This window comes from Giraffa tippelskirchi, chromosome 12 (genome assembly GCF_054371585.1).
Source record: "Giraffa tippelskirchi isolate mGirTip1 chromosome 12, T2T-mGirTip1v1.2.pri, whole genome shotgun sequence".
NCBI lineage: Eukaryota > Metazoa > Chordata > Mammalia > Artiodactyla > Giraffidae > Giraffa > Giraffa tippelskirchi.
The window spans coordinates 5,011,378-5,024,686 of record NC_137286.1 but is presented as its reverse complement, the minus strand read 5'-3'; the positions used below and the strand labels follow the sequence as shown (position 1 = coordinate 5,024,686).

Below are 13,309 nucleotides of genomic sequence, written 5' to 3'. Positions count from 1 at the left end.
CTGTTCCACTGCTTCCTCCTAGTTACTGTCCCAAGAGTCAGTTCAGTTCAGTCCCTCGGTCATATCCGACTCTTTGCGACTCCGTGGACGGCAGTACGCCAGGCCTCCCTGTCCATCACCACCTCCCGGAGTCCACCCAAACCCATGTCCATCGAGTCAGTGATGCCATCCAACCATCTCATCCTCTGTCGTCCCCTTCTCCTCCTGCCCTCAATCTTTCCCAGCATCAGGGTCTTTTCCAATGAGTCAGCTCTTCGCATCAGGTGGCCCAAGTATTGGAGTTTCAGCTTCAACATCAGTCCTTCCAATGAACACCCAGGACTGATCTCCTTTAGGATGGACTGGTTGGATCTCCTTGCAGTCCAAGGGACTCTCAAGAGTCTTCTCCAACACCACAGTTCAAAGCATCAATTCTTCGGCGCTCAGCTTTCTTTATAGTCCAACTCTCACATCCACACATGACCACTGGAAAAACCATAGCTTTGAGTAGATGGACCTTTGCTGTAGCTGGAAGAATAACATTAGGAACCATCGCTGGATGAAATGCCATGCAGCTGTTAACAAAAACGTGGCCAGTTGCAACACTGATGAGGAAAGATGTCTGTTGTGGGTTGAATTGTGTCCCCAGAGAAGACACAGTGAGCTCCTCACCCCCGGTGCCTCTGACTGTGACCTTATTTGACAATGGTCTTTGCAGGTGTTATTACTTAGGTCATCCTGGAGTTGGTGGGTCCTTAAGCCAATGCCTGGTGTCCTCCTGAAAAGAGGACAGGGACCCTGGAAGTCCAGTGGTTAAGATTCCAGGCTTTCACTGCTGGGGGGCCCAGGTTCAATCCTTGTCAGGGAACTAAGATTCTGCAAGTCAAGTGGTGCGGGTAAAAAAGCAACAAAAAAGACAAGAGACCCACAGGGGAAAAGGTGACTTGAGAATGGAGGCGGAGACTGCAGCAACAAGCCCAGGACTGCCGGCCACCAGGTGCTGGAAGAGGCTGGGAGAGATTCCTGCTCGGGCCCTCCAGAAGCAACCAACACTGCTGACACCTGAATTTCACACTTCTGGCCTCCAGAAGCTAAGAGAATAAGTGTCTGTTGTTTTAGCCACACGCTCTGTGGGCCGTTGTTACGGCAGTCCTGGAAACTGCTACGATCTCCAGTCTCCAAGATAACTGCCAACTGAAGACAGCAAAGAACTGAACGGTCAGGACCTGGGCCAGGCTTTGCCCAGGGAGAGAGGATGTTCCCGCGTGCTGGGACTCGCCTGAGACGCCCCGGGAGGGGCGCACGGCCAGGAAGAGGCAGGAGCCAGGTCTTCCTCCTCACTGCACAGCCTGGGTTCCATTTGCATTTTTTACTTTTTACTACGTTAATGAAGAAATAAATAAAATTCAGATCAGGGAGAAAACAAAATGTCAAAAGATCCGTGTAAACCGACACCTCGCCTAACCCCTCCTCTCGCCTGACTTGGTGTCTGACCATCGGCAGTAAGGGTGGGAGCAGGGACTCTGGGTTTACCATCTGCCTGGTTTCTTTCAGAGGAAAGAGAAATACGAAGCTGGGGGAAGGAGCCTTCACTGGGGAAGGAGCCACTGCCTAGGACTGGGGCGTGGGGGGCCCTCCTGGGTTAACCTGTCTGAGGACACCCGGCCTGGGGTCACCAGCCAGCTCCTCCCCGCCCTCCTGTCCTTGGAAACTGCAAACAAGCCTGACATCACAGGCTGGTACCAGGGATTCGGCGGGGTGTAAGGGCAGAGGAGCCCCGGAGCCCTCCTGGGGGGAAGCTGGGCCTCTCTCTCCCGCTCTCTTCTCTTCTCTCCTCTGCTCTCTTCTCTCCTCTGCCGGGGGGCAGAGGGTTTTGGCTCAGTGATTGAAAGGAGTCTCCAGGCTCGAAGCTGTGGAGACCCTGGGTGGCCCACATTGACTCCTGGAGGCTGAGCAGAAGTGGGGGTGAGCGGACAGGAAGACACCCCTCCAGCACGCCAGGCCTCCTTCAGGAAGCCCTCAGGGATCCTTAGGTTGGTCTAGGTCAAGCTCAGAAGGACCAGTCCATCCTCCCCGCAGAGCTCCGCTCTGCCCTTCTCTCCTCTGGATTCTGGCCTCAGCTAGGGCCCCCGGAGTCCTCTCACCTCAGTCCTTCCAGGGAGCTCAGGGCACACAGCGCCTGCCCTGCCCACGCTCCCACTGGGTCACAACAGACATGGAGACACACTCGCTGGGTGCTGAAGCTGCACCCAGTACTTTTGTGAGCTCTGCTCAGTCCGCCCCTCACACCTCCATTAGCCCCATTTTGTAGATGAGGAAACTGAGGGTCTGGAGGTGCCCTGTTGCTGGCCCGGGTTAGGCCAACCACTAAGCTGGCCCCTCTGACTCCAGTGAGGGGGTGGGGGTGAACCCTCTTTCTCTGTGATACACAAATGAAACCCTACTTTCTTAAAAAAACAAAGAGCACTTTATTCCCTCAGAGGTTTCTGTACAACAATGATGCCACGTGGGGGGCAGGGTGGAGGGATTGGGGGGAGGGTCATCCTGGCTTCCTTGAGCACAGCCCGCCTCCCGGGAGTAGGGCCAGTCACCTCCAGTCACCATGGAGGCCATGGTCACCTCCAACTTGTGCAAAAGCACTCGCCTCCCTGTCCAGTCTCACGGCCACGATGTGCCAGCTGTGTCCGGGCTGCCGGAGCTCACACCACCGGCCGGCTTCTAGTGACGGCCCCGGTCGCGTGGGCGCAGATGCCCTTTGGCCTGGAGGGGCCCAAACTGGTCAGACCTGTGCCCACTCACAGGCCCTGCCTGGGACTCACGGGAACACAGGCATTGAGACTGACTGCCTGGGAAAGACACCATTTCCCAGGGCTTGGGGATCCCACAGGGATCCTCTGCCTGCTCCCCCACCCCAGCTCCTAAGCAATGTGGAAACTTCCAGAAGGTTCCATGGCTTCTTAGTGGTCCCCAGGTTACCGTCCAGTGGGAGTGGTGGGAGTAGGGGTATTCCCAGCCTTGCAACTTGGGGAAGCTGGGATGTGCTGGCAGAGGGTTTGGTTCTGAGACTCCAGAAGGTGCCCGAGCTGCCCCTCTGTTCCTAACACAGACCGGACAGGTGGCCTAGAAGTGTCCCCGGAGCTCTGCCAGGCGGAGGATTTCAGAGTTAATGAGTCACTGGCAAGCCCATCGGTGGGTCTTCAGAGACCCCCCTGGAGGTGTGGCCGGGATCCCAGGGAAGGGTTGGAGTGTTGGCTGGGTTTCCGGAAGACTCCAGAAGCCAGTAACAGTGCCAGGGTAGGTGCCCCACAGGCAGCATCTCTGAGCTTCCTGACAGTGCAACATGGGGAATATGCTCCCTATTTCGCAGCGGAGAAAAACCAAGGAGGTCAAATACTGCGGCCAAGGCCCACCCAGCTGAGGAGAGGAATTCAACCCAGGTCTGACAGAGCCCACAGTCCACGGGGTCTCAGTCGTCTAGGGCAGGGCGGTTGGCGGGGGACCCATTTACAGTTTTGGAAGAGTCTGGGCTGTGTTTTGGAAAAGCAGCCCCGGGGAAGGTGGGGCAGGGGGCATCACAGGCTGGAGGGCTGGGCCAGGGCGGCGGACCCGGCGTCGCCCTCGAGCCGGGCCTCCTCGCCGCGCGCGTAGCTGAGCACCACGGTGACGGTGGCGAAGGTGGCGGCGTTGACCGGGAAGGCGCGCAGCAGCGTGGAGGCCAGCCCCCGCGTGAAGACGCGCCAGCCCTCGGCGCGGTAGCTCTGCTGCACGCAGTCGGTGATGCCCCGGTAGCGCGGCGCACCCTGCAGCCCGTCGGCCTGCAGCCGCGACTTGACCACGTCCACGGGGTAGGTGGAGAGCCAGGACGCGATGCCCGACGTGCCGCCCGCCAGCAGCAGCTTGGGCACCAGCAGGCGGTCACCCGGCTCGCAGCCCAGCGCACGCGTCAGCACGTCGTAGGTGAGGAAGTAGACGCCGAAGCTGGGCGTCTCGCGCAGCAGCGTGGACACCATGCCCCGGTTGACGCCGCGCAGGCCCTCCTGCCGGTAGATCTGCGCCAGGCAGTCCAGGGGCCCGCGGTAGGTGCGCGCCGGGCCCGCCTCCTGCAGCTGCAGCCGCGTCTTGGCCAGCTCCATGGGGCAGCAGATGATGCACTGGATGGCGCCGGCCGCCGCGCCCGCCAGGAACTGGTTCAGCGGCGAGTCCCGGCCCAGCGCCCGCAGGGTGTTGCCCTGCACACCGAACACCAGCGCGTTGATGAAGGTCAGCCCCAGGAGCGGCGACCCCAGGCCTCGGTACAGGCCCAGCACCTGCGGGGCGCACGGAGAGGTGTCAGGTGCGCTCCCGCTTGGAGTCTATTGAGTTGCCCAAGCCCACCTCCCCGGGGGACCCTCCATGCAGGTGGCGGCTGCCCGGGCCCACCTTAGCTGTTACAGAGGATCAAGCATAATTTTATCAGAACCCAAGATCTCAATCTGAGAGGCCCCGGCACAACCGCCCTCCGATTTCTAAAGCCTGGATGTGCCCTGGAGCTGCCCACCGCCTCCTCTCCCTGCTCTGTGGTCCAGGAGCCGCAGCATCACAAGAGGCGGGTGCCCTGGCACCACCTCCTGTCCGGGCTCTGTAGTCCAGTGGAAGAAAGTGAAAGTGGCTCAGGCGTGTCCCACTCTTTGCGACCCCATGGACTGTCGAGTCCATGGAATTTTCCAGGCTGGAATACTAGAGTGGGTAGCCTTTCCCTTCTCCAGGGGATCTTCCCAACCCAGGGATTGAACCTAGGTCTTCCGCATTGCGGGCAGATTCTTTACCAGCTGAGCCACCAGGGAAGCCCCTGTGGTCCAGGGCCCGCAGCACTGTAGAGGCGATGCTGAGGCTGGCTCCCCACCCCAACCCCATGGGCCCCAGGCACTCACGCTCTCCTGCTTGATGATGGCCTGGAAGCAGTGCAAGGTCCCTCGGTATTGGGGCTTCTCCACACTCTGGACTTGAAGCCGCACCTGGAAGGAGGGCCCAGTGTAAGTAAGGTGGCCACATGGAGTCAGAGTGCCCAGCTCTCTCGGGCTGGCACGCAGGACCCCTGGGGAGGCTCTCTCCAGGAGACCTGAGGCTGGACCCACGAGGGAGCCAAGGAGCTTTCTGTGGCTTTTGGAATTCCAGGGAGCAGGGCTGGGTGTCTGTGCCATTTTCAGGGAGGGCTGTCCGTGGACAAACAGTCACGGAGACAGCCAGCTGCAGAGGGGTGGGGGTCCCAAAAACCCTTGTTCACTATCTCCACAAGAGGTACTTGACAGTGGGCCTAAGGCATCTCCCGAGACCTCCCACCATCCCGGAAGCAAGGTGTCCAGTCTTAACACCCCACCATGCGCTCTCCACATTGGGGCTGGGAATGCCCACGGGGTGCTATCAGTTAGGAGCCTTGGGCCTTGCGGGCCTTCTGCTTGGTTTGTGCCCATGGCCCCTGGGGAGGACAGTGGTCATGAGTTAGTAAAGCGGCGACTGGAGAGCCGCTGGCTGCCTCCTTGGGACCACGTCAGCAGCTCCGGGGCTCGGGGTCCCTCAGACCCCAGCGGGCCAGAGCCTCGCTGTGAAAGCACTCTTTGTCCACAGAGAGCTTATCTCAGTCCTTGATACTCATCCCTCAGGGGCAGAGAGGGAGCATTTTTCTTCCTGTGTCTGGGGGAGGCGGGTGAGCTGGTCTCAGCTCTGACTCAGACACGATCACTGCTACGGCCCTGGCCGTGACGTGAGTGCCTCTCCATGCGTGGCAGTGGAGAGGGGCTCTGTCATAATCACTTGCCAAGGTGGGGTCGGGGTCAGTCCTGTTTCAAAGATGGGAAGGCTGAGGCTCAGAGAGATCCTGCAACTCAGTCAAGGCTCTCCTCTCCAGGGACATGAGTGGCTGTGTTGGTTGGGACCAGGGTGGGGTTGAGGGTGCTGGAGAATGCACTTACAGAAAAAAATGTGTTGTGAGCAAAAAAGAAATCTCATGTCTGCACACGGGGACCTCAACGCTGGCGACCACCACTCTGAGCAGCCGTTGAACACCCCAGCACCCCTCCCCACCCTGGCTGCCAGCTCGGAGGAGAAAAGCACAACCACTCAAGAACACTGAGGGCATCTTAACACCATGAGCTCTGCCTCAGGTTGCTTCTGTGATAGGAGGTTTCCCACTTCCCCCTTGCCGTCGGGGGGTCTCTGGAGGACTGGCTTTTCCTCCTGTGGCCCCTGACACTGGCACCAAGCAGGCCGTGTCAGCAGAGATGATGTGAAACGGAGCTGTGCCCTGCCCTCCGTGGGTCAGACTTTCAGACACCCCAGTGCCATCTTGGCAGGCTGGACATGGTTTCACACCCAGGCTCGGGCCAGCTCAGGTCCCACAAGAGGCCACAGGGGCTGGTCCCCTTTGTGTCTGACCCCCAGGGCTGGGATGGGCACCCGCCTTCTGGGAGTCTGGGGGAACCAGGTCTGGGGTAAAATGTGGCCCGAGTTGTATAGAATCTGGAGTTGAGGTTTTTAACATTTGGGGGTAGCAGGATCTCACTGGAGGATTGAAAGACCCACCCCTGGAAAAGTTGGTCATTTACACACCAACCCCAGGAGGCTCCCAGCTTCCCTCCAGGGCTGGGAGACCCCGCATAAAGAACCCCTGATCCAGACAGGGCTACTTTTTCTCAACCAGCCCCCAGGGTCCCCACCCCGGGACCTGTGCTTGGGCGCAAGCTGATCTCATACCCTCCCTGCCCCTGCCAGTTTGGGAGGGAAGTCTGGTGGGGTAGGGGGTGGTGGGGTGGGGTCCAGGCCCGGGGTCTGGTTTGGACAGAGAAGAGAAGCGTTGTGTTCACCTGGTCTGTACTTACTAGCGCTCTCCGGGATGAGGCTTACGCTCATCTACAACAAAGTTACATTTTGCTATGGATGGAGACAGCCCCTAGCTCAGAAAGTAAAGGCAGTTAAAGCAACACAAAATTTCAACATCACATCCAGGCCCGGGACTCCCGAGGCCAGCCCCTGGTCTCCCCGCCCCCTCCCCCGCCCGGGCCCGGCTGCTCCCTGGTGAGAGAGGGCTCAGACACGTCCCTGGTGTGTGTCACGTCCAGTGACATCCACAGGACAGAAGACGGCCTGCCCACAGAAACGCGTGTGAAGGTGGCGTGTCCAAGCGCAGTGGCTGCGGTTCTGGGCGCCACAGAGGTAAACCACGTTTTTGGACTCAAATTTCAGTTCCAAAGACCCAGAGGGACACACTGCCAAGGTCACGGTCACAAGATGGTGTGGATGGAACTGCAACCTGGATGTCCCCTCATGCATTTGGAAGCCCAGGTCCAAGTTCATGAGGTTTATAAAGAGGGAAAACGGGACCATGGATGAGAAGTTAGGGTGCTGGCCGCCTGGAAGAGGGGAGGGCGGAGGTGTTAGGAGGAAGGGGGGTTTCGTGGGGGGGAGGCCTCCCAGGTGTGTACTTCAGCAGTGAGCGTGGGTCTCAATGTGAAACACTTCAATGAAAAAGACCACTGCGGAGCTGGGGGGTAAATCCCACTTTTGCCAAAAGTCAGGAATATATATGGGCCTGTGTGCATGTCTGTTTTCTGGTAGAAATCATTAACAAGGGTTGGAAGAAAGGTTACATAAAGGACAGTTTTTTTGTTGTTGTTGTTCTTATGTGTCTGTTATGGAGAACATTCTTTTACACCGTACATTACTTTTGTAATAGAAAGCTAACCAAAAAAAGTGTGTATGTATGTGTTTTAATTAAAACACATTAAAAAAAACAGCGTTTTTCAATTTTCTTTGAGAATGCTTATTATTTTTAATATTTATTTATTTGGCTGTGCCAGGTCTTAGTTGTGGCAATGTGGAATCTAGTTCCCTGACCAGGGAGCAAACCCAGGCCCCTTGCATTAGAAGCTTAGCCGCTGGACCACCAGGGAAGTCCCAAGAATGCTTAACTTGTATAATGCAAAACAGCCAGGGGAAAAAAAAAAGGCATTGGCATTGAATTAAACCAAAGGAGCTGAGCTTCTCTACCTACAGTCAGCACAAGGTCACAGTGTCTGAGCGCATAGGGGGTGTCGGACAAGAAGGGTCATGAGGTTGAGTGATAGTGGAGACTTGCTAGGGGTGGAGTTTTTTTTCCCCTTCAGAATAAAAGGCTTGGCTTTTTAAGATAGGTTTGCGCAGAGGTGATGCTGGTGGGCCGCAGTGGCAAAAACAAAACCAGTTACAAGTGGATTTCCTCAAAGACCACCTCCAGGTGCCAGGTAAGGTGGGGCAGGGCAGGAACCCAGGGGTGGAGAGGTTCCTGAGCTCAGGCTACCCCTGGGGCGCTGGCCGTGGCTCAGGAGCTCAGAGGGAGCTGGGGGCACCAGAACAAAGTGCTCCCCAGCCTGGAGGGACTGACCTGGGGCGGGGGTGGGGGGGGAGCCCAAGGAGGCGCCTGAAGAAGCCCTGGCCGAGTCCCAGCTTAGAGAGGCCTCTGCAGAGCTGGGCAGAGGAAGTGAATCAGGGACACTTCTTGGCTAGATGCAGCTTTGAAAGGCATGCACAGCACAGGACCACGGGCCAGAAACATAGCGTAATGTGGACCCTGCAGGGCTATCCTGGGCTGCTCTGGCCCTTGGGTAGGCGCTGTGGGGTGGTCAGCTGGGCAGAGGGGTGGCCAGCCCTGGAGGGACTCGGGGGCCGCTGTGTGGTAAGAAAGCCTGGCTTTGCCTTCAGGGGTGGAAGGAATCCCATGCCCTTCGGAACTAACGATTCAATCCAGCACAAACCACACTGCTGAGCGCCGGGCCCAAAGGCTTTGGGAAATCTCACCAGCCCCTCACTGCGCAGGTCAGAACAGTTGGCCCGGAGGTAAAGTGACCAGCAGATGGGCTGCCAGGGGGCCTGGAGCTAGCTGTGCAAGGCCCAGGGAGAGACCTGTTTTCGTTTGTTTTTGGAGTGGCTTGGGGGATCTTAGTTCCCCGACCAGGGATGGGGCCCCAGCCCACAGCCGTGTCCTAACCACTGGGCCGCCAGGGAGTTCCCGGGACAGACCTTTCTAAGGTCGGAGCACAGTGCTTGGGGCAGGGCCCTCACGCCTGTGCTGGAGGAAGTGCAGCCCTACTTCACAGGACCTGTTCTCGGCCCAGGGACACCTGGTTCCTGGAAAAGGAGGAGACAGGGGTCTCTCAAACCTGCCTACGGGTGACATCCTTGTCTTTGCTCTACCCTCGCCCCTGAGGGAAGAGGAGCCAAGTTCAGGGTTCAGCAGGTTACAGGGTCTGGCCTAGTGCCACTGCTTGCAGTTCACCGGGCTCCCAGGGAAGCCCGCAAGGAAAGGGCCTGACTTAGCTAGTTTAAGGACAAACCCCCAACAACAGAGGGCAGATCTCATTTGGGAGTTTCCAACTGGGAATGTGGACTCTCTTGGGTTTCCATTGAGGCATCGGAGAACCCGGGACCCGGCCCCGTGCCGAGGAGTGGGCTCGTGGAGGGGGAAGTGGGGTGCCTCCCCGGGGCCGAACTCTGCAGCCCCCCGGGAAATGCCTGGGCAGTGTGTCAGCTGTGATGCCCACCACTCTGGGGGGATCGTGGTCACGGGGAAGGCTGACGTGTGATTTCTCTGTAATTCTCTCTGAATCCTTTCCTGCAGGAAGCAGTCTGGAGGAGTTCTGGGTGAGGACAGGGTGGATGCCCCCGGCTCTGGGTGGTCCCTCCGTCCCAGGTGGCCAAGCATCAGGATGGACCTCCAAATTCAGCCCCATCTGGGAGATGGAGGAACAGACCGGGAGGAAAGGCCGGGCCAGCCCGCTGGACAGGCCGCTCGCTGCTCGCCTGGGCATCAGGGAGAAGTCTGATTCTATCTTCTGACCTGTGGGAGGACCTTGGGGGGGCTCCTGAGATGGTCACCAGAAAGGGGTATCCCACCGCCCCGACCCTGCAGGCCTCCTCCAATGTCTGCGCCTCCACCACAGCCTGAGGATAAAGCGGCGATGAGACTCACCTTGACCGTGTCAAACGGGTGTCCAACCAGCACGCCTGCCACACCTGCGGGGAGAAAGGACAGCCCGTGACCCAGACACCCCAGAAACCGCCGTGTGGGGCACAGGTCTAGCAAGGATGTGCCTGGCACATCCCGGGAGCCCCTTGATCCTTTGGGTGGGGCAAGGGGAGGGCGGCCGTCTCCAGGTTAAGGCAGGATCTGTCTGACTCAAACCTGGTGACTCTCTCCTTGCCTGGCTGCCCATTGTAGGTGACCTCAGAAGGTGCCCCTTGGTGCAGCAACATGGATGGACCTAGAGAGTGTCATACTGAGTGAAGTAAGTCAGACAGAGAAGGAGAAACACTGTATGACACCCCCTGTACGTGGAATCTAAAAAGAAATGATACAAATAAACTCACTTACAAAACAGACTCACAGAGAACACATTTGTGGTTGCTAGAGGGAAGGGTGAGGGGAAGGGATGGTTAGGGAGTTTGGGATGGACATGTACACACACTGCTGTATTTAAAATGGATAATCAGAAGGACCACCTGTAGAGAACACGGACCTTTGTTTGCTCAATGTTATGTGGCAGCCTGGATGGGAGGGGGGTTTGGGGGGGAGAATGGATACATGGATATGTATGGCTGAGTCCCTTCGCTGTCCATGTGATACTACCACAACACTGTTAATCAGCTATACTCTAATATAAAATAAAAAGCTAAAAAAAAGAGAAGGTGCCCCCTGGGAGGCTGTCGATGCCATTTCTCAGATGCTCCCATTACTCCAAATGTCTGGCATGGTTGGGGGCTCCAGGGGTTCTGGACTTGGGGCTAGCCCCTCACCCAGGTTTGAATTTTCCCTCTGTCATTTACCAGCTGGCTGAGCTCACAAAAGACTCAGCCTCTGAGCCTCACTCTCTGCACTTGTACAGGATTGAGAGTCAGCCTTCCCCAGGGCTGCCTCCGGTCCCGGAGAGCTGACCCGGACATGCGGCATCACAGCTGCTGGCTGACCACTCCCCTGCCCTGCATGGGAGCCACGTTGTGCCCAGGGTGACAGCCCATGACTCTGTGTTCGTGCTTGGTTATGTATCAGTCTAGAACCTGTAAAGATCCACCCTCCCAAAAAAGGACAAGCCGCCCCCCTCAACCCCCAGCCCGAATGGCTCACAAGCACCTGTCAGAGTCCTATGTGCTGTGTAGGTTACAAACATCCCTGTGAATCAGGCAGTCTTGTTACTGCGCTTCACGGAAGGAGAGTGAGGCTCAGAGAGGTCAGATAACTGCCCCACTGACTCCCGTGCTGTCCTCCCTGGAAATCCACGTGTGTACGTCTTGCACTGCTTTTTTTATCGCTATGTTGTTGTTCAGTCGCCCAGTCGTGTCCGACTCTTTGTGACCCCATGGACTGCAACATGCCAGGCTTCCCTGTCCCTCACCATCTCCCGAAGTTTGCCTGAGTTCATGTCCATTGCACTGGTGATTTATTACTGTATTTATTGCTATATTTCAATGTATAATACAGCAATTAAACAGGCTAATATTCATTGAGTCACAGTCACGTTTCTACCTGCTGGTTACCATTCTTAGCTTTGTATGTGTACCAACTCTCCCACTTATGTATATAAAGGACCATTAGCCCATTTTACAGATGAGGAAACTGAGACATAGATAAGTCGTATATGTCCACACCACACAGTAAGTGGTGGAGCCAAGATCTGGACCCAAACCTTCTGGGCCTGGAGCCCTCCTTCTTAACCACTCATCTCTCCTGCTCCCCATCAGAGCTGGTTACGGCGTTAGTGGATGTCTACAAGTCAATAGGAGTTATTATGCTTCTTCACATATTGTATTTTTAATCCTTACATAATGTCCTCTTCACCTTGTTTAATGCTTCAGACCTTAAAAGTGAAAGTCGCTCAGTCATGTCCAAATCTTTGTGACCCCATGGACTATACGGTCCATGGAATTCTCCAGGCCAGAATACTGGAGTGAGTAGCCTTTCCCTTCTCCAGGGGATCTTCCCAACCCAGGGATCAAACTAAGTCTCTCGCATTGCAGGTGGATTCTTTACCAGCTGAGCCACCAGGGAAGCCCAAGAATACTGGAGTGGGTAGCCTATCCCTTCTCCAGCAGATCTTCCTGACCCAGGAATTTAACCAGGGTCTCCTGCATTGCAGGCGGGTTCTTTACCAACTGAGTTATCAGGGAACCCACATGTAGAAACAGGGTTAAGAACTATCACCGCCCCGCCATGGGGTGAGAGGAGGCTTCCTCTGCCCCCTACTGCCCCACCTTACCCCCAAGCACATTCCCACACTGCCCATCTTCCACTGACCTTCACCTTCCAAACCCACAAGACTCAGGGATGCTCCATCTTGGGGTCTCTACTCTCATCGCTGAAGCCTCTCTTATTACGACCCTCAGATGTAACACATCTGAACTCCTGCTCATCTGCAAAACCCGTTTCTTTAATGCCGTCAGGGAAGACAGTCCTGAGCTCTGGGGAGCACTAGGCCCAGGCCATTAAGTCTGGCCACGGCCACCAATCTTGTTTACAGCACCACAGACAAGAAATCCGCGGGCAGCCTGTTCACTTTTGTCAATAATTTATTTATTCTATCAGAAAGCAGCTGAGATTTTTATCTGTAGAATTTGGGAATATCACCAGGAGATACCAAAGGTGTGTCTTTTTTTCTTTAAAGAACTCTGCCTTTCACTCAGCAGACTCATCAGAGAAAATTTCCACTATTATTTATTCATCATACTCATCACCTTCAGACCTTTTTCTCCTTCTGGAACCCCTAACATTCACAGGTGGGCGAAATGGCGCCCCAAGCCTGTCTGTTCCCTCAGCTCTTCCACCTTTGTTTCTGATCTTCAAGACACACTTTATTTTGATCATTTGAGACCCACCCCCGTTTTCATTTCATGTTTTGAATTTTCTGAATTTGAAATTCTAGTTCTTGGGGGAGTAGAAGTGGGTGCTGGGACCCTTCTACCCAGCCCCCCCGCAAGGCCTCAGGGATGCTGTCAATCAAGGCCCCACCCCGCCTCCCAGAGCGAGGTTGGACACGTGGTTCACACGCAGCCAATCAGAAGGGATCTACCCTCCTACCTCCCAGGATGCTGAATAAACAGCCATCCTCCAGGGGCAGAAACACAGCCTGCACCTGTCCTGAGCCTCCAGCCGGTGAGGAGCTCAAACCCAAGGAAACCAGGCAACCTCTGGGGCCCAGGCTAGGGGTGCCACCCAGACATGGTTCCTGGGCGGCCCCTCTGCTCTGAAAGCTGAGCCTGGCACAGTCAGGTCACTGCCCCTAGCGCCTTGAGGCTGGTGGAAGGGACGAGCCTGGCAGCCCCCTTGCAA

At 56.5% G+C, this 13,309-nt stretch overlaps 1 protein-coding gene across 2 annotated transcripts in view; it reads right to left on the bottom strand.

The window, feature by feature from the left end:
• Positions 1-2,423: 2,423 nt before the first annotated feature.
• SLC25A29 (solute carrier family 25 member 29) overlaps positions 2,424-13,309 on the bottom strand; it is a 13,239-nt gene continuing 2,353 nt past the window's right edge. The window contains exons 2-4 of one of the 2 annotated variants that reach the window (XM_081549728.1): positions 9,959-10,002; positions 4,890-4,973; positions 2,424-4,286 (exon numbers count right to left, since the gene is read on the bottom strand). In XM_081549728.1, coding sequence (XP_081405854.1) covers positions 3,552-4,286; positions 4,890-4,973; positions 9,959-10,002 — 863 coding nt within the window. In that variant the 3' untranslated portion in view covers positions 2,424-3,551. Of the gene's footprint in view, positions 4,287-4,889; positions 6,263-9,958; positions 10,003-13,309 lie in introns of those variants that run through there. The other variant, XM_081549727.1, reaches the window with a different exon arrangement.